Raw genomic sequence first — 21,040 nt, forward strand, 5'->3', positions numbered from 1 at the left:
AGTCGATTCCGAGTCACGACTATCTCATCTTGATGACCGAAAATGCTCTTGATTTGAAATGTATCACAATCATAGGATATTAAGTTTTATCGAGATGGGTTGTGAATTTTGACCTAAAATAGATTTGGCTCCGTATGTCACCATGAGAGAGTAACTATGGCGTGAGACAAAATGTTTATTATTTTCGATGATTTTGATAGTTGTGTGAATTTTTGAAAGAGGTAAATTTGGGCGGTTAAATAATAGTTAGCTGTTGGTATGACGAATTGAATAATATTCATATTTCTGCTGTGGAAATTTATTCCTAAAATAGCGATTATCTTACCATTTTATCGAATAATTTTTCATAGTGTTTAAATATACCACTCATTTAACCAACTTATGCCTTATTTAATGCTTTAGATGACTAAGAGTATACATATATGCACCGTTTATATTATTATTTTATCAACTGAAATGCATTCTTCTGTTGAGAGAATAGAAATAATCTGTATATAACCCGTTATATCAATTGCTGATATTCGACATCTATCACTATCGTTACGTTTTATTTATTAGTATTTGTCGCTTGCGTTCAGTCAAAATATTTTTAGTAAAATTATTGGTTACATGGAATAATGATATTTAACTAGCTATAAAAAGAGGCTCCGTCGTGTGGTGGTAATAATTAAAACAAACTGTATTTGAAAACATTATTTATTATTATCCAAGGCCTAAAAATACATCATTTTTAACCCACCAAAAATTAATTAGTAACAGTTGACATCTATTGTTTACGTTAATGATAGTAAATTTGAAATTGACAAATATTAGCGACACAATATGTTTCAAAATACATTTAATTTGCTCTGAAGATAGAAGCCATAAAAAATTAGCCGCCTTGCAATCAATGACGAAATTTCATATAAATTTTCATGGATTTTGTTTGGAGTATGCAATGGAGTTTTGAGTGCGCAGTTAACAATGCCATTGTGATTTTATCTATTTTCCTGTTCATCAAAAGGTGCACCATAATAATTATCACATTACATAATCTCATGTTTTCATAACTAAAAGATTGCATTCGACTCAAAGCTCATTAATCCTTAGTACGCCCGTTATGAAACAATGCGCCTTTCTCAGTCCTAATTCAACTACGTCACCATCTTATGCTGACCTATGTCACGCAGAAAAGCTGTGGAGTATACACACTCTAACCCCCAGTCAACGTAGAGCTCAAACAGTCAATTATTTTCTTGGGGAATAGAAGTACAGCTAGACTTATGCGGTCGAGTGTGACAGATAAGGAATTCTTTCAACCATTGCTCAGCATTTGTAAATAATTATGGAGTGATTGATTGAGATTTTGAAGCGATTAAAGCTAGAAAAGAAATCCCATGCTAAAAGCGACACTCATCTCTTCTTGCATTTCATCAAGAAGCTGCAGCACTCCAAGTTGAAAAAAAACAAGTTTTCTCGAAAAAAAAACAATGCATTAACATCCTTTTTTCCACTCCGAAAGACTTTGACATCAAAATCGTTCGCTTCAGTGGTAACGGGGAGGACTCGAAACAGATCGACTTGTCCCTCTCAATCTCTCTCACTCTCTTTCCATTCCTTCAATTTTTCCCATAACAAAACCCGAAAAAAAAAGGCTGTCATCGATGGCCACTTGTCGAAATGGAAAGTTCTATTTCCCTTCCACCCTCTTTGTGTGTGCTCTCTCCCAAGTTCCGCATCAAGTCAAACATTTATTATTCAGATCGGAAAACAATACGGCCGCACGGCGGAGAACGATTTCCTCAATTTGGCACTCATACAGCCCTCCTCACACAACTCAACTCACTCCACTCGTTTCTTCATCCCGCCTGCTATCCTTTTGCCTTTCATCTCGGATCCCACCCTCTCAGTCTCCTCTCGGACAAATTGAACGCCCCCCCCCCTCTCTCTCTCTCTACGGGCCATTCACTCGTAAATGTCGATAGGAATTGCCCCCGACTTCCCTCCCACCGTTTCTATCAAACGCACTCTTTCCTGACCCCACCGCCGCCGTCTGCACACACCTTTGCTCACTCCCTTTGCTGTATAGCCCTTCCTTTCTTTCCCTGATAGCCAATCTGCCCCCTGGTCTCAATACCCCCTCTCCCTCCGAGGGTTGATATTTAATTCTTTATCCCCTTGTCCTTTCCAAGTTTGCTGCCTCCCTCTGATCCCCTCCCAGTTCCCTCTGCCTACAGCTAAAAACGAACTTTTTCTCTTACTTTTCCAACGTCTCAGCTCTCCCACCCTAATTCTTTTCCTCATTTCTGTTAAACTTTCTGTTGAACTATCCAAGAGCTCGTTGAGTGCTAAATGATAAAATAGTAATAGGCGTGTGCTTCCCCTTGTCCTTTTCCATTGTTAAAAAAATCTGCTTCGGATGATGTTTGTAGTTAATTTTGTCGTCTCTACGAGAATTTGAATTTTTATCAAACTTGATTTGCTCCGTCTCTATTTTGACTCATTTATGAAGCAATTCAACGAGCATTTAATAAGCTTTGGGAAGAGGTATTACTCCATCTCAACTGTTTCTATTTCCTGTCGTTTTATTCATTTGAAACTTCCATCAATCTCGATGTCTATAATTTATTTGGTTATTAAAGCTTAGCCCTAGCAAAGAGTACTTAAATGTAAAATATAAATAATTATCAGGGTAAAATTTTTGTCTTGGGTCTTTTTTTACGCTCTGAAATTGTAGCGAGAATTTTAAAGCAGGCGTGCGTCAGCAACTTAATATAGAGTATGACTGCTCTAGAATGACTTATACGTCCTATTCACCGTACAGCATGGCATATTTAAATTCAGATAATTTCACTTATTCAGAGAAACAATTCTTTCTTTCACAGAAGTGGTGGTTTACTGAGTTCTAGTGCTCCGTTTAACTATTTCCTAGATCTGAAGAACCCTAAAAAATTTACTGAACGTAGGAAAATGCTTGGCTAAATATTTACTACTTATGTATTTTTTTTTAGTTTAAGGCCAATTTAGTTATTTCACATAAACGCCCTGCGGCTAAATTCTTAATTACGAGATGAGCATTATTTGTGAATGAATTCACTGCTCTCCCACTCTGACTTTTTCATGGAGTGTTTTGTTTTCATAATTCAAATGCCTGAAAAGGTCAGACTTTCACATTATGCCACGAATTTGCAATTTTGTTCAGCGTCTCCATTTTACATTTTAATAAATTTGAGTTATGCTTGTTTTTATTCAATTAATGTTGTTAATGATCCCTTAGAGTTATCTAATAACGTGAGAAAGAATCCGTTTTGTGATAAAAATAGCGTTAATGGTGTTAGTCCTTATTCCTCGTAAATGCTATTAGCTTGTAGTAGGTTAATACAATAATCACTCCTTCGACGAAGAAAGATGAAATGGATAAAAAAATACAGAAAAATCGTTTAAGTTACACCATAGCAGTTGAAAAGTTAAAAATTTTCTTTGACATATTGTTTACTTACTAATTTTGTTCAATGGGCTTTAAGTGTTATTCCATTTTAAGTTGAATTTTAGCCAGAGAAAAACATAAAGATTGCTTAGCCAAATTTATCCCCGCTGTTAATCTCTCTGGAATATCCATTGTTCTATCTATGATACGAAAGGCATTGAAACTTAACTAATTCGGACTTTCAAATTGCATTAAATAATTCAACTGTAAATAATTACTTGCATTTTTGAATATTTTGGTAACTGTCACGATAGTATTTCTTAAATATTGCATCAGAAGGTTAATATGCTACTGCAATCATTGCACTGGAATTACTACATATCAGATATAAACTTCAAATATTTTTATTCTTATTGGATTTTCTACATTTTTGTTTTATTTTGGGCTGAAATGTTATATAACTAATTGGAATGTAACTTGGTTGGACAATTTGGCCATCCTTATTAGCTGGGAAAGTCTTTATCTTACTGTACGTATATTTACCATCCCATAGTCATTTTGAAGCCTAAGTTCAACTGATTAAACTTAAGTACCTGCAGATAGTACACGAATTTTGACACAATACTGATAATAATCATCGCATAGAAATGAAGTAATATACTGATAAATACATTTAGAAAAGCAACTTGATATAGAGAGACGTGAATTCGATTTGAGATTTGCAAGGCGTTGAATAAATTCTGGAGAGTTAAAGAAGCAGTGTGGTTAATATTTTGTCTCGGAAAAAATCACGATACAACCACTAAATTAATAATAACCAATGATAATAATACGTTATACTCACTCCCCTCATTCTGACTGATATTTCATACCTTATCTCTGTAAAAATATGAATGTGAGCCCTGGAATCATATTTCTGCCTTCACCATTATTATTCTGTACTAACATCTGGACCGTGTCGATGACTATGCCGATGTTTGAAGCTCAAGAAATTTTGGAATTTTTGAAACATTGTCTATGAGTCAACCAACGAACTGAATTAAATGATGATGGAGATGTAATAACCTATCGCAAAATACATAGTTCTGTTTGAAAAATAAGCCATTGCAAATTATTTGTGAAAAAAGAGCCTCAAACATTGAATTTGTGAATAAACTTTGAAGCCTTGGATCGTTAATAGACTACATGATCAAGCGGTTCACCGACCGCGAGAAAAAGTTGTTAAAATAAAGAAATAAAGAATTTTCAAAAACTCGGGATAAAAATAAGTGTTGTCGTTCATCTCAAAGTTGACCCGTGTCAAAGTTCCGTATTTAATTATGAATATTCATCCCTTACACGCAGGCAATCTCCCTCCAATAAATTTTGCGTCATTACTCATCTCGTTCAAATTCCCCTCGTGGCCACGGCGATCCATGGCATCAATTTAAGAGGAGGCCTAAATTTAGGCCCGGATTGACCGAAAAAAAAAAGAAAATAAAAAAGAGAAAGCCGAAAGGCCACAGAGTGTTAAAAAATTTGTCATTTTACGCGACCATGCGACCGCGCTATGCATTAAAAGTCGTGATTTCAACAAGTTAGCCGTCGTTAACGCTGTTTCGAGATGGCGTGTATGATAGTGAAGTTGAAAATTTCTGTGCGAGTTACTCCAGCCGCGGATTAAGCTTTGTAGGGTGGGTGTGCGAAGCCAGATGAAAGCCCCTAACCGGGAGTGAATCTGCTCCAAAGTAAACACACATGAGCGACATGCTTAACGGCTGAGTAAATTAATCTCCACGGTTGGTTACTATTCAAGAGCTTTCATTGTTAATTACTTCAGTGTTCCTGGAAATGGAGAGCCTGTTCATAACCTGACGGCGTATAATGCTGGATATTCGAGAAAATTTAGTACTTTTCTAAATCAGTTTTTCATGAAATGGTATTTAGCCAAATTAATAAAATATTTTATTTTTTAACACTATTTCAGTAGTCTGGCGTGTTGAATGAGTAGTAAATGTGATGAGCATTTGCTAATGTGAAAAAATTGAAAGTATCCCATTTTAGAAGTTAATCATGCCATAATATTAGGTGAGAAAGGATTCCTAGTGACTTCCATTATCTTCGCTCAACAGTGCACATCATATTCCCTGCATGCTTTTCACGTGACACTAGGTCACAAAAGAAGTGAAATGTGATGCGGTTATAATTTAATGCTTTAAGTAGTTTGTAACATACATTCACGCTGACGCCAATTTTTTTCACGGATATCGATGTGAAGTGTAAGGCGTCCTATAGCGTAACTTGGGATTTTGCAATTTCTTGGCAAGAATAAATTAATGATTCGTTAAGAACGATTCATAGTCATTTTTTCGTGTTATGATATAAAAGTTGAGAATAAACCTTCTTCTGACTCAACTTCATTAAGGCAGTACATTCATTTCAAGTGCTGATGAATGAACTCGCCTTTTTACTGTGAGTTACTTCTTCGAATAAATCCTCATAATTATTCATTTCCATTTACCATAAAAAATCAAGCATTCAATAGCCCACAAACAAGTACACCTACGCTGATAGCTTTTGATTAAAGTTTCATGGATTTCTTCATGTTTTCATGTGACATTTTTCATGGAAATCTAAGCCTCGCTAAGTCGTTTTTAAATCTTGCTAATCTCCAAGGGAAAAAATAATATTGATAATTTGAAATACTTGCGAACTATTTATTTTTGCTCTTTTCCCACAAATGTTAATTATTTTAAATTTCCGTTGTTATTGTCACAGTAGAAACTTAAATCTGCCACTATCCCTTAAGTTCTCATTTATGATATTTGAACTAATAATAATGAGAGATAATGCAGAACCTCAGTCTACTCTATCTGTGATTAGAGGATCAGGGTTTAACTTGTGGGTGATGTGGACCACCGGACGGAAGTTTTCAGAAGCGAGGGTATAGGGTACTCACCACCGAGGAGACAGGCGACCGCTAGGACAACCACGGGAAGTAGACCCATCATGTTGCGCACGACGCGGCCGCTTCACGAAAATACTGAATCCAGAAGGAAGGTTACGGAGAAGATGAAGAAGAAGGAGAACAACACCAGGGGAACACTTCCGGAGTCCTCTTCCCGACAACCACCGCACTCGCGTTAAGGAAAGCAAACGAACACCGCGAACCACGCGTTTTTCTTTTTACAAACTCAGCTCGGGACGTGTTATCTGTAGTCGTCACTAGTCCCGGTGGGCCACTCCACGCCACGCAGACGTGATTCCGTGCGGAATGATGGTTGAGGAGCTCGGCGATGGATAGCGGTCAACTCGGGGGACGGCAACACGTCCGGCTTGCGGAGTCTCCGTCCTCTCGTCCCGCGGTCCGTGGAGAGAGACCTCCGCGGAGAGATCGACACTATTTCTTGCTCGTGGGGAGGAGGGAACTTTGTCGGGGCCCACTTCTCTCCCGGCTCCGACACGAGTACTACGCGTCTCACGTCTCGTGTATTCTTCCTCCCCACCCTTATCCTCCACCGCCAACCCCACTTCGCAAAACCAACCCCCTCCCCGGCTACGATGCCGCCACCATCCGCGGAACGGGCAACGGAGGGTGGGGATGAACGAGGGAGTTTTTTTTATTCGCCCCAAATCCCTCTTTCCACCCCTTGTGAATGCACCCCCACTTCTCTAAAACTACACTAATATTTTCACGAATATTCTCTAATCCTCCTTTTGTTTATATATGCATATAAATTATCAGCAGTAAAAACCCCTGGTTTTTTCACCTTCGTTAAATCCACTTCCGCATAAATCCGTAGTAACAGTTCTTATTGAACACTCGTCTTGCTCCTCTCTTTTTCCGTCATTTATACACCTCAATTTTCCGCAAGACAGAACTTTAGGTTCTATCTACGGTGGCAAGATGTCCAATTTTTTTATAAAGCGCAATTTTAATAGTTCTTGTTGGAAACTTTTCTTCTTTTCCACTAATTTATAAATCTAAATTTTTCGCACAATCTATCGCGTGCGAAATAAAAATCACTCTTTTGCCACACGAATTTAATGTTTCATGTGTCACAGTCATAATAATCCACTTCCTATCCTCTTGCTAATTTAGATAACTAAATTGTCCGTTTGACAATATCCTCGGATCGCACCACGTTCAAGTCCACTTTTATAAAACTCGGTTTATGAAATCACTCTTCTCGATCCTGTTTTTTTTTTTACTAGCACACATGAATTCAGAATTACAAAACCTTTGGCACGGTCAGCGGCCGAATAAATCCACTTTCGTAGATCACTGCCGTAATGAGCGCACTGTTAAAAACATCCGCGCGTCCGCTAACAACACGATCGAGTTCGCCGTACGCACGGCCGGAATGTGCAAGAGGAAAAGGCTTTTTGGGACGGCGATATAGCGTTCGTAAGAGTGGCGAGGGAGTTACACGAGGTATGAGAGGAGGAGAGGGCTTCGAGTCGGGTTGTGCGGCGTTGAGGGAGGTGTATAGGACGCGCAGGAGCGACACGGTGGAAGGGGGACCCCGAGGAGGAGGGGGGGAGTGGGAGGGAGGAGTAGGAGGGGGATATGGCAGGACCAATGGGGAGAGAGATGACTCCGGAGAGAAAAAAGATTGTGTTTGTGTATCCTCCCGTCCGTGTGCGTGTCTATGTGAATGATGAAAGAGTAGGCAGACGTGGTCGAGATTTAAATGTATGCCCGATTAATGGGACGGAGACTCACCCTACTCTATTCGCCTTATCTCTCATCCCTCCTTTCGTCCTGGAGAGCCGAAAGGTCCCCGGAGAAATGTGTATTGGACTGTTTTTAGTCGGTCAGCGAGCGCGTGATGACTTCGAGGTTTGGTTCGGTTTGGATAGGCATGAGATGTCCTTCTCTATCCCTATTCACTATTATCTCCCTCTCCTCCTCCCTCTCTAACACACTCCAAAGGTCAGAGCAGTTGGGTCTGCCTTTCTTCTCCTCCTAGCTGCCATTCAAAGGAGCGATTCACGGTCCATTATGAGGGAGTAGCCTTCACTACCACCACCATCAAATACACACACAGATCTCCCTTCCACTGCGCCTTACTCAGAGCCTCTTCTTCCGCCTAGCATGTATAAAAGAGCGGACGATAATGGAAAGCGGCACCGTGGGCGTCTCAAAAGAGAAACGGGTTAAGGTTCTGAGAATACGGCTCAGGGTAAATAACACTCACACCTCGTGGAAAGACTAATAATATACAAGCACAACTTCACACCTTTCTAATTAACCTATCCCCCTCCCAGTTTTTCATATCCTATTTGGATAATTCCGAGAGTTGTTTTCGTAAAAACATTTGAGAATTTTGTAGTCTAAGAAAATGAAACGTTTTTATTTAAATGTTGTATTCCCTTAAGGTAGAAGGAAAGTTTTTTTCGCAGCACAGTATAACATTGGATGGTGGCTGACAGATGAATTAATCCTAGGGGATGTGAAGTACGAAACACGCTGTGACGTCTATCCTCCAGCGGGACGCTAGTCTCCCGTCGGCTCGCCGCAGGGAGTAAGGCCGGTAAGCCAGGACGAGGAAGATTTGGCCAAGTAGTCGGGCTGCCCCTGGGGCTGTTAAACTAGCTTCTAACGCGGAAGTTCTATCTTGCTGTCCACCCTAGGGCCGTTTCCACCCTCACGAGTATTCTTCCTTCCACTTAGTGCAGAGATAAAATACGACGGCTAGATTACTGTAGTCTGATCCAGATGGACTAAGGTTCAAGTCCTTATAAGGTATTATTATAGTGATTTATCCACCATTTGAATATTTTTTGAAGAACGCAGAACTTCTAATTAAGTACACAGTCCCTTGAATTAGTCTCCAAACTTTTGTGTCATTGGTATCTTTTTTCCTCCTTTCTTCATAATACTTCACGTCTTTACTTCTTATCCTTCCTTCTCAGAAGAAAACACCGATTCACGCGGTTTGACGTCTAAATCTCATTGGTGGTGAATAATCTATCTTTGAATATTTTGTGGAGTCCAAGATTAGAGCACATAGAGCATCCATCAGTTGGAACCTCTTGATGTCCTCATACCCTTTCTCAATCCTCATAGCGACTTTCTTCTTTCATCCTAATCCTTTCCTTTGGGTTGGAAGCGCCTATTATTGTTCGAAGCTTGAGCTCAATTCACCCTCTGCCGAATGGGTTGCCGAGCAGTCATCCTCTTGGTGTTTTTAAGCTCTTCTTCAAATTTCTTTCTACTATCATCAACATGCCTTTCCTCTGAGTCGTAAGCGCACGTTCCGAAAGAATGATTCCTAACGGGAAAGCAGAAAAATATTAATGGATAGTATATGTATCCAAGTTCAATCAACTGCTCGTCCGATGGGTCGGCCAACTGCTATCATCTTGGTGTCCTTATGGCCCATTTCAATTTTCTCTCCAACCTTCCACTCCCATCCTAATACCTTTCCTCTCGGCCAGTAGCTTCGGTTCTTGCGGGATGGACTTGTATTGCGTTCGCGGCGAAGATTGGCGCGTTACGGAAGCGAAGCGCAATGTTTACCTTCTGCACCACGCGGCTAATTCGTTTCTCCGACGGTCGTATTTCACTCAACGCGCGCTTCGGCCGTGTCCTCCGTGTGGGTCGCCTCCGTGGCACGCGGAGTCAATCTCCTCCTCGGATGGGGGAAGCAGAGGGAAGCTTCCGGTCAGTCCTGCGGCCCCATAATGCGAGGGAAGGTGAGAAGAACGTCTCGAGTCGTGGGTGGAGGGACGTGAGAGGAGGAGTCGGCCGTCCTGCTATCCGAATATCCACCGTCGGGTAAAGCGGCCCAAGTTGTGAGGAGTCCTCGCAGTGCAGAGAAAGGGAATCGCTCGGACAGGTGGGAGCGGGAGCAGGTGGAGCAGTGTGCGGTTGGCGAAGAGGGAGGGATATGGGGGGAGTACTATCACGAACCCTCCCCCTCCACCCCCTCCCTTCAACCCCTTCCCCGCGGGGGGAGGGGATCGGCGCTCGCGCAGCAGCGGTGGAAGGGAAGGGTGGAGGGGGCGAGGAATTGAAGAAACGTACTACAAGTAGTTTTGTTGGCTGGCATTATGGGTAAGTCAGGTGCCGTGATGAGTGAAGGCTTGTTTCCTGTTCAATGGGAATTGGCATTTTGAGATTTGACGATAGTTAGTACCCCTCATGTTTCTTTCCGTCAAAGATAACTTTTTACCATTAAAGCGTTATCATAATACTTCGTACAATAGCGGAGGAATCATCGGGAGCCTTGCCAACAGTGGTTACTGACTGGAGACAGGAAAATCAACAGGATTTTCCTGGAGACAGGAACTGGAAGGATTCGTTAAATGGCGTGTTTGGGAACGAATTATATGTTACTGTGTAGACATTTTTAGGTAAATAAACGTGTTTGAAGTGTTCCGGAAATAGGATAGCTGTTTTATACCTATACACGTGACAGTACAACTCCATGAGAGTTTTAACATGGTCGCGCGGTTTCGGCATCAATAGGGTCGTAAATCAAGATTAAGCAGCAATTCTTTACTATCGCATAAATGGCGTACGAATATATTCGCTTAAATTTTTTACTCTGGAATTACTAAATTTCTTCGTGAAAACCAAAACGACTAGGTACCACAAAGCATTACCCAGTGGATCGGGTTGGTGTTGTGGCTTGAGTGCTGGATTCACAACCAGTTGAACCGGGTTCAAATCCCGGCGGTAGCAGAGATTTTCCAGAAGTCGCCCGATCCCTGCTTGAGTGCCTTGAGGAGGGCAATACCAGTGTAGCATTCCGTCCGTCGGATGGGACGTTATGCCGTGGTTCTCTTGGCGCCTTTCGTGAAGAGCCGGCTAATATTTGCTGGGTTTCTCTCCACCAATCCCTCCTAACCCTTCCCTCTTGGCACAAATGACCTTAGCTATCGGTCGTTTTCTTAAACATCATACCATATCAAGAATCACTTGCAAGCTGGAAGACTTTGGAAGTTTTTGCTTCGCTGAAGGAGAGAACTCTTCTTACGAACTTTGACTAGTTGTCTTGGCTATTATTGAGGGCCGTATGTAATGACGAGAAAGGGTCATTTCCTTTGATTTAGGGATTGTTGTTTGAGATTTGAAGATCGTGGGCAGCTCTCTATCTCTGTATTTCAAAAATAATTTTTTCATTCGCAAAAATGACCAATGAAAGTATTTGCTTTACTTTTGCACTTTTACGACACATTTTGTGGTGGAAAGTAAGAAAGACGTCCACAAATAATCTCTGGAAGAAAGACTTGAGAAGATTTTGCTTTGTATATGAAGAAAAATTTTCATGCGTAGAAACTGTGTTCGAATTTATTTCTTGTCGACGGAATTGGGTGTTAGGAGGCCTAGGGTTCTTTCTTTCAAGTAGGGATAGATAATTAAATCAAAATTAAACCCATGACACATTTTGTGGTTGAAAGTAAGAAAGACGTCCACAAATAATCTCTGGAAGAAATGCCCCCACCATATATTGTATGTATTTGAAAATGGTGTAATAGCCGAAACCGGTAATAAAATAGAAACTGTGAATTTTGTGGAAGTAACAAAGTGTTTTTCATTATTAATAGGAATAGATATTCTGATATTTGACGATGACATGCCCCGTTATGACGCTGTGTTAAATGATAAATTTTAACCATCATTTTAACCTCAAAAGAAAATGGCAGCTCTATTTTTTTATTCTTTTAATATGTATACCAAGAATTTGCTGTTCAAATATGAATTTACCTTTTTATCGTGAAAAAGCCGAAAGTCCCCTGTCCTCTAAGTAAATCCCCTGCAAGTTAGGCAGTTTTTTATGTACGAAATATTTTTAGTTTCCCTACTGGGCATTAGAGGTCAGGTTCCATGATAGGCGATGAATCTTCCCTTCTTTGGGAAGAGGCACTTCGTTATTTAATGATTGTCTCCCATCTCCGATACCCAAGGTGTAGACTTCATTGATGTAAATGACCGATATATGTGATCTTTTTCCACGTAATATATTTTTTTCTTTCATAACGAAGATTTTCCAAATGGATTTCTATTAAAAAATGTCTCCCTCTTCTCTACTGGTATTCTTGATAGTTAGTTTTGAAAGTCAGGTTTCGTGCCATTCAAGAATCTTTCGGTCCACTGGATAGGATGATACTAGGTGCGTAAAAAGCGATTCTTCTCAGTCTCCAGCAGCTTACTCCCTTGGCTAAGATTTCTTATCATATAAATACTTATTTATGACATTGTTAATTCTTTGTTGAAGTCTTTTAAATATTCCCTCAAGTAAATATTTAAGTTAGTATTAATTTAGTATTAATTATCGATTGTAATGTTATAAAAATTATGGTATTTATGGTACGTTCAGTGAATTTTTTTCTGCTAACTAATCTAACTTCTGCTAACTTTTTAACTAATCAGGTCAGGACATTTCATCATAAAGAGCAAAAGGAGAATCTACCAACCTTTTTCTAATATCGAATTTGAACGTAATCGAAATATGCTTGCTTTTTAAATGCCGATTCGTAGAAACGATGAAAAATGTTACATAAGTAGTTTTAGTACTGGCGCAGGGGGCGCGTGTCGAGAAATTCAAAGATTTTTTTCATCAGCGGGAACTGGTGGTTCGTATTTGGACGGTGATATGTTCTATTGCTCAAATTTTGGAGTTCGTTGCTGCTAAAAGGATGGTAAATCATTTGGGTGTTAGCTGGTGGTTCAACATTTAACGATAGTGAGTTCCCCACATTCACCATTAGCCTTGGCAAAGGCTTTTGAGTTTCTGGTGAATAAATTTCCGTTAAAATAATTAAGCATGGTCGAATATCTTTTGTTTTAATATTTTTAAAAGTTAATCATAAAATGGTCATCGAATCTGCGAAACAAGTAACTCTAGTAAGTTGAAAATTCTAGTCTAGAAAGTGTCTAGGTTAATGGCCACAATAGACGAAATATGAACATTTGAGGAATACGAAGTTTTTAACTTGCTGTATAGCTGTGATTTTAAATAATGCGTCAATTCATCTTTGGCTATAATTTGCCATTCATTTGTATGCTCATTATATATTCAACTAAACATGTTGAAACTTTGCCTGCATTCAGATTAAAGATTCATCCTCCTCTCATGAGATAAGAAAGTTCTACCACTGGATAATAAATCAAATACAGGTAGAGAGAGATATGTCGCCGACGTTAGTGGATTGTGTCGATGGCTTACAATGTTAAGCCACCCTAGAGCCGAAGTCCCCGCTAGATTTAGGTTAAGAATCCGTGACTCCAATCCATGAGGTGCTCGTAGGTGCTATATACGCTTTCGATGACTTTGTCGAGCATATGCACATGCCTTTTTCATGGTTTACTATTCCGTTTTCTAGGTTTCATTTTTCTCTGTAAAACTATGAACAAAGCCCTCGTACACATTAGCCAGAGTCCTTGAATGCGTGAGGGCAAAGCGTGAGAGATATCTGCCGAGCACGTGGGAGTAAGTCGCCGGCAGATGCCGTTGTAACTGTTTAGTACGTCTCTCCCTGATGCCGGCGAAATAAAAGAAATATTAACTTTTATTACTTTTCAAGAGCCGTTTCAAATAAGCATTAAAAAGTAGTTTTAACATGTAATAATAGTCTTTCTTTCTAGATTTACATCAATAAAATCCACAAAGAAAGAAGTCACTAATTTATAAACACAAAAAGGAAGAAATTTAATTATAAAAGCATTTGATCAGACAAGTATTCAAACATAGTCTTACGCACTCATAGAATCTCTGTCCGGTGTGCCAAATTAAGTCAGAATTATTAGCCTATGAGAGCTTTCAGGACATTAACATGGGATGAAGTGAGAAAAATCCCATTCACAGCGTTCGTAATCGCCACGTAATGAAAACATTTGAGATAGGTGCACTGATAAATAACGTCAAATTCAGCATTTATATATTTATGGTCAATGATCTGAGCACGATTATTGAACTTTGAGGAGCTTCCGATAGGTGGGGCGCAATTATGTCCCCCTTTAAAGTTTCACCAGACCCACTAGTGGGGAAGTGCACTTGTGAGGCTGTGTCGTGAAACTATCTCAAACGACAACCTGGCTTCTGGCAATTCAGAGTGCGTATGTTTGAGCAGCAAAAAATAAGACTTTACACGGTCAGTGTGCTGTATATGTCACTATGGCTAATAAAAAGTAATGAGAATTTTATGGAGGTGATAGGCCCTCCGAAATGAGGACAATAACATAATTGCACACTCATGGCGTTTCAGCTGTTTAACGCTCGCAACATAGATATTTTGATGTACTTATATCATGGTATTCTAATATGAACAATCACTTAACCTAACCATATGCAGATCTATCTCCCCTTCCCCCAAGATAAATCTATAATTTTCACTGACGGTCACAAAGACGTTGAGAAAGGGAAAAATTGTTTCTTGCACCCTTTGCGAGAAAAGATACCGGATTTCGTAAGGGGTTTTGTTTACTTAATATTTTATCTCTTATTTTCACCTCTCTCTGCGATTAACTTAAGGTCATTATGATTTAACTACGATGAAAAGGTTACCTTTAAGAAGAAAATTCATAATTTTTGTGTACCGTATTTTAACGTAAAATGACGTTAAAAACAAATAAATCAATTAATTTCACTGAGATCATTTTAGACGCTATAAGCCGAAAGATACCCGAATAAGGAAGTGCATGACCTAATAAAATAATCTTGTGAGATTTACTGATTATTTTTAAGGTACAAGCCTGCTTTCCGCCTATTGACCCGAATACTTATTATAATACTTATAAGTATTAACGCATAGATAACTGATAGATTGCATAGTAACTCCATTAAATAGTTATCTCATGGTATAAATGTTTTATATAAAAATAAATTTAAAGAGAGATAGTTTCAAGTTTATTTAAATGTTTAATGACTTGAAATATTAAACATGTTATAATTATAAAAATGCGTTGTAAAGATGTTTTTTGTGGCTAAACAGACAGCGTAAATAATTGATCATCCAAACGCCGAACTTCTGCTTTCTATCAAAGTATTGCGCAAGTTCTCCTCGTAAATGTAACCTAGGCTAAGTAGGTTTTATTACATGTAATCATTATTGATTATCTCATCAAGCGTGCCACTTTCGTCGAATTGAGGCAAAGAGTAATCACTAAGCTTTAAAAATGAACTGCATTTGTTGTGTACGTAAGTATGAATCACCAAATAGAATCCCGGGCGAAATGCAAAATGAGAAGTTTGAGATATAGGCTTAGGGAAATAACACACGATGGAATACTTAGAATTCCACACAATCCATCGAAAAAATCGATATTTTTAATTGTTTCATCAAAGAAATCAATTATGGTAAATAGGATTAAATCAAAGGGAGATGAAGCTGAAAATAATGGCGGAACACAAAAGAAAATTTTGTTTATTTCAACCCGTTTGACACGCAAACACTTTCTCTTATTACACTGGGAATACACAGGAAGTAGTGATGATGTGTGAGGCAGTAGAACGAACTTATGTTTTAAAACAAGTCAAAGAGGAAAAACATTTGTAATTCAAATGACGATGAACAATGCCCTTTAACGATAGAGGAAAAGGCCGTAAACTAGACTTCTCTCACAATACACATAATGATTTGGTTTGGTGAACGCCAAAGGACGAAGAGATTCCATACTATATATACTGCTTGGACTTCAACGGTCGTAGACTTTCTCCTTTGCCTCCTCTTGTCTAGTTTTATCCCCCAGTTTGCTCTGAATTATTTATACCATGTTTATGAATTATTACGAGACGCTCTGATGTTACTTAGACCAATTTTACTGGTGGGAGAAAGATACTTACAATTAGAAATAGAATACAAACAATCTCTAATAAAAATTATGCAACCGTATCACCTAGGATCAAAGAAAATATTATGCACTATTAGTCATTCTCGGGGCCACCTGGCCTCACACAACCCAGGTTAAATAAACTAGAGTCAAGTCAAGTCAAGTCTAGGTTACTAGATATGTCAAAAAAGCCCTTTTTAAGACTCCATTTTTCTCCTCACAAACTTCAGTCATGATCCATAAATTTTTTATTCAATACTCTCCTGTTACTAATAAAAAATTTGCTATGGGTATGATAATTCTCATTGAATTAACCACGAGACCATGACTAGACGCTCCCTCTTTTCTAGTGAACTTAGCCTAACGTTGCGACTTTAAATTTTCCCAGACGCCCGTCTTTCTGGTAGCTTTATGGAATTACAATTAGTTTCCTCAAGGAGATAGTGCGAAGATCTTGATTATTAAATTCAATGTTTATTTTTAACAACCAGTTGTTGGTATGAAATTTGTGAGATCATTTTGAACTCACTCAACTAGCTCGGTTCTTTATCCTACAATGAAATTCTTTCTGCTTACCTACCTTCTCAAGATAAATCCCAACGAGAGAGGTTTCATACCGTTTTATTTTCTTAGCCGAGGGCCTTTGACTTTTCGGTCGATGAATCCCAACCTCGTTAATGGAAACCTCGCTTGCAATGGAATTCCCTTCCATAAGTACACAAACGGGATTTTTTGTAATGGAGTCTTTTCGTAATACCGCGATTGTACAAAGTTTTTTGCTGCTCAAAATCCATTCAGTCTCAATGAAACCACTGTGTGAAATTCATCAAAAAATGCGTTGAATTTTCGGAGTGTATTACCACGCCGTACCCGAGACGAGGGAAGTCAACCAGTTGGTCGTGAACCCAACAAGAGATTACACCCCTACTTGATATGCTATTGTTTCTTTGTTGAGTTGGCGATCAATTTGATGCTTGACCTCGCAAAGAAGAGATGGTAAGGAAAGGTTGTACGAGGAATGTAAAGGAGAGTAAAGGAAACTGTAACAACTATTTGCCTACGCTTTCCTTGCGCCAAAAAATATTTCCTATTCTCAACAATACATACAAATTTAGTACATTCATAGTTTTATTAGTGTTTAAAAAAGTTTCCCAGCGAATGAAGTGGCGCCACAGTCGCTTTCGTTGAAACTTCGTGTTTTTGTCTCTTGGAACTAACAGGTATCGTTGATACGAGGGAGATTTAAATCAACAATGCGCATGAATGCTAAAAGTTAGGATTTTGTTGTATAGTTAATTGACATAAAAAATTCATATGATTTAATTTCCCCCGAAATACTCTAAGTAAGCTTAAGTAGAAAAGTTAAATTGATAATAACAAGAGTATTTTTTTGCTTTGCACTAATAGAACAGAGTACAGAGAATAAGAAATTTTCAGCTACAGTGTTTAACTGCATCGCAGAAAACATATTTTACGGAAATTTTTTTTCACTTGCTTTACCTTAAATGGTGGACGTCACAGATCTTGGCTATGAGCATGCGACCTTACGGTGGTCGAAGTCCAATTCTCAGGAGTGTAGGATTGGAATAGTGGATAGCAATAGAGAAAGTCAAATATAGTTCAACATTTTATGTGGCGTCCCTATAATTTAGCGTGAAATTCCTTTCGCTGCTGCTCAATCTTCAAACACCTACCCGTCACATGCGGCCAAAGTTCTAAGCGCAGGGTAGGGAGGTGGGAAAGGTGCGTTCATTACAGCAAAAGGGTTAAGCCTCAAAGATATCCACGTAATACAGTTGTATATCTTTCTTTATACTCGGATTCCTTTTTGCATACTCTGAAAATTTTAAGGTGCAATTGTAACAGAAAACGTTAAAGATATATCCTAACCACAGGACCCCGTAGATTTGAATACCAAGCAGTTGTTTATCTGCACTCTCAAATTGTTTCTTAAGATCTCTATCTAGCACTCTGAAGTCAAATACTGGATTCAACTACGCAAAGCTAGTTTTGCAATCCATTGGGGTATAGGGGAGTTATCCTTCATTTAAAATGGAAGGCATAGCTACATCCAAGAACATTATAAGCCTTTTAACCTTATAGGGTTCTTGGCTACATCGAATCACCTCACGTTTTCTCGTTCTCTAACGCCAATTAAGCCAGCCTCTAAGAGAGCTTAAATACAAGTGCCCTCGGCCTAGACAAAATTCAATTCCATTCGACGTGAAAACATTTATGTCATATGCTGCAAATGTACAGAGGCGGAAAAAACTAACGCAAAGCTCATTGGCGTCTGATTGCGGCCAGCTCAGGAACTATTTGGAGACATCCCATCCATTTTGTCCTCGTAGTGATCACAGAAAACCGGGAAATTTCAAAATACAAACTCCTTGTATCTACTGGGGAAATTCAATCATGTGCGTCGCAGTAAGACAACGCGTAAAAGACCCAACTATGAGTTACATGAATATTTATGTGCAAGTAATAGGTAAAATTTATGTATTGACTTAGCAAGTGCATGGAAATGCATGAAAATTCCCATTAAATCGCGTTTTAGTAACCAGTACGCCATGTATGCAGCTTTATGTGTGAATCAGTGGCGGCTTGCCCATAAGGACTCTCGGACGCCGCCCCTCCCAAATATTTGAAAAAGTAAAAAAATAAATATCCATTAATTTATAATTATACATCTGATTAATCAATGCGTTTTTTCAGTCCCATACATCGAAAGTGTTGGAAAAACACAAAAAGAAATAGCGCGAGAAGTTCGTATTTGTAGCCGTGGGGCGCTGGCCAGAACGTCCCAATCCATCCCCATGCAGTTATATGGAGAGAGGTAGTGGTGGGGGCCGCTGGTGCTATGACGCGTCTAACGTTGTGTCTTATGGAAGTCTTGGGACGTCGTCCGAAAATGTGCAGAGCGACGAGTGAGTTGACATCGCTGCGCAGGCCGGCGGGCGTATAATCTGGCGTCTACTTGGTGCTGCCACAGAAAAGAGACCTACGGAATCAGAATGGTCACTGTACTGGGTGTAGTTATACGATTTTAATTTTTAATTACTTGTAGGTATTGCTACAGTAAATAAATTATTCCATTATGCTTGCGTTTTTTGGTATTTGAATTCCGGAACACATAAAATCCAACCAGTTAAAGGCCGTACTGACGAAGGAAAACTATTCTCGAGTATTTGACACAGTTCTGTTATGATTACGAATTTCAAGAACCTTGGGGAAATTAATATTATAATATTTAGGCCTTAACAATGTATTCATATCTTCCCGATGATAAGAAATGCGGTACCTATTTTTCAGATAAATTTATCAAAAGACCTGCAGTATTAGGAAAAATCAGTTAACATTCCCCACTGATTTATAATTTAAGAAATAGTTGCGTGCGTGATAGGGTGAAGGATTAAATATGATTTAAATCGTTAAGCGCGACTTTAAATAGAGTCATTCAATTAATGTCATGAAGTGCCGCGTACAATGCACCTTTTGTGTGTAGGTTCATCATTTTTCTAGCCGTCCTTGTTGTATTAGTTCATGTTCACCTAATTCCCCAGCGGCAGAGCGGTAGCTGTCTGATGGAAAATGCTCACTTCTGTCTGATTTAAGTGGCCTCGAAGAGTTCATATCAGTGCGGAAATCCTTACAGCTCCCATCTGTGGCTCAGTCGAGTCGTCTTCTTTTACGATCTAGAACTTATTTTCTATTATATCATGGCAATGATTTCGAAGACACAGTTAATCCAAATGCGACCCGTTGGCGTCTCGTGTGTTTACCACATATGAATCTTAGACTCAAGGAGATGGTCCGTGACGTCCTTTGTTTGCTTGAATGCCTTTGCTGACCTTAAATTCGTCCCTCAGCTGAATCAGCATTAGTGGACCACGACTTCTATCTCCCTTGAGTCGTCCTGATAGTAACGGCAAGACTCTCGGAAAGAACGGAGTGAAATGAGTTCAGACATCATTTTCGAGGAGTTAATTGTGCGCAATTGCCGATTACGAAGTTTCTTAGTGCTGTGTGTACATTCAAGAAGACAATTTTGAATTAATCAACAGTGCTCGTTTTTTTAAGGGAAATATAGGGAAAAATTGTCCCAATTCTGTGTCCAGGCACCTTGTTCTTTTTGGTCGTATTTTTCGTCGGCCTATTTTGTGTCGTCCCTTGTTTATTTATAGACTAGTGCCCATGCCATGTGTTCAATCAGAAAGAAATTGTTGTCCAGCGCTGATTTCAACGAACGTGTAATTGATCACTTCGCTGGACAAAATGAAAAGAAGGATGGACTTTTGCAATATAACTAAAGGCCTGTGAGTATTTCATATTTTGTTAAAAATGTGTAAGAAATGTTTAATTGTTGATTTTAAATCATACTGTATTCAAGAAGCAACGCGAACACCGACATCGAAGTTTACATCTGCAATAGCAAAGCGCGCGCATTCTAGTAGTGTTTGTTGCCTAGTGGAAGTCAGTGACACTCTCCTCCCCTCCTCAGGTGTTACAAGTGTCATTGCTACCTAAATCATTGCAAATTTTGTATAGATTTGACAAATAACGCATTATGATTGCAAAACGAATAACAGAAGTGTATTGCGGGCATATCCGCACGAAGAATGTAGACGCTAAAACCTAAAGTTACGTGTTTTCGTTTGTATTTGCAAAATATCGCAGCAAATATGTTTTTATTCTTCAAGATCATTGATCAGTATCATCGAGAGTCCGGACTAAGCCGATCCGTATGACCGAGAGTCTACTGCATTTAGTATTTATTAATCAAGCTTTATTAGGAAAACTAGGTATTTTTGTTGAAAAAAACGGAACGTATGGCATCAAGGAATTTAATTCCTAGATTGCCGTAAAAACTT

General features: G+C 39.1%; 1 protein-coding gene across 1 annotated transcript in view; it reads right to left on the minus strand.

Annotated features, from left to right (window-relative positions):
• The window catches only part of LOC124157724, a 472,047-nt gene extending 464,140 nt beyond the window's left edge, over positions 1 to 7,907 (minus strand). The window contains exon 1 of the mRNA XM_046532700.1: positions 6,345 to 7,907. Coding sequence (XP_046388656.1) covers positions 6,345 to 6,396 — 52 coding nt within the window. The 5' untranslated portion in view covers positions 6,397 to 7,907. The remainder of the gene's footprint in view (positions 1 to 6,344) is intronic.
• Positions 7,908 to 21,040: the final 13,133 nt, after the last annotated feature.

Source organism: Ischnura elegans, chromosome 4 (assembly GCF_921293095.1).
Source record: "Ischnura elegans chromosome 4, ioIscEleg1.1, whole genome shotgun sequence".
Lineage (NCBI taxonomy): Eukaryota > Metazoa > Arthropoda > Insecta > Odonata > Coenagrionidae > Ischnura > Ischnura elegans.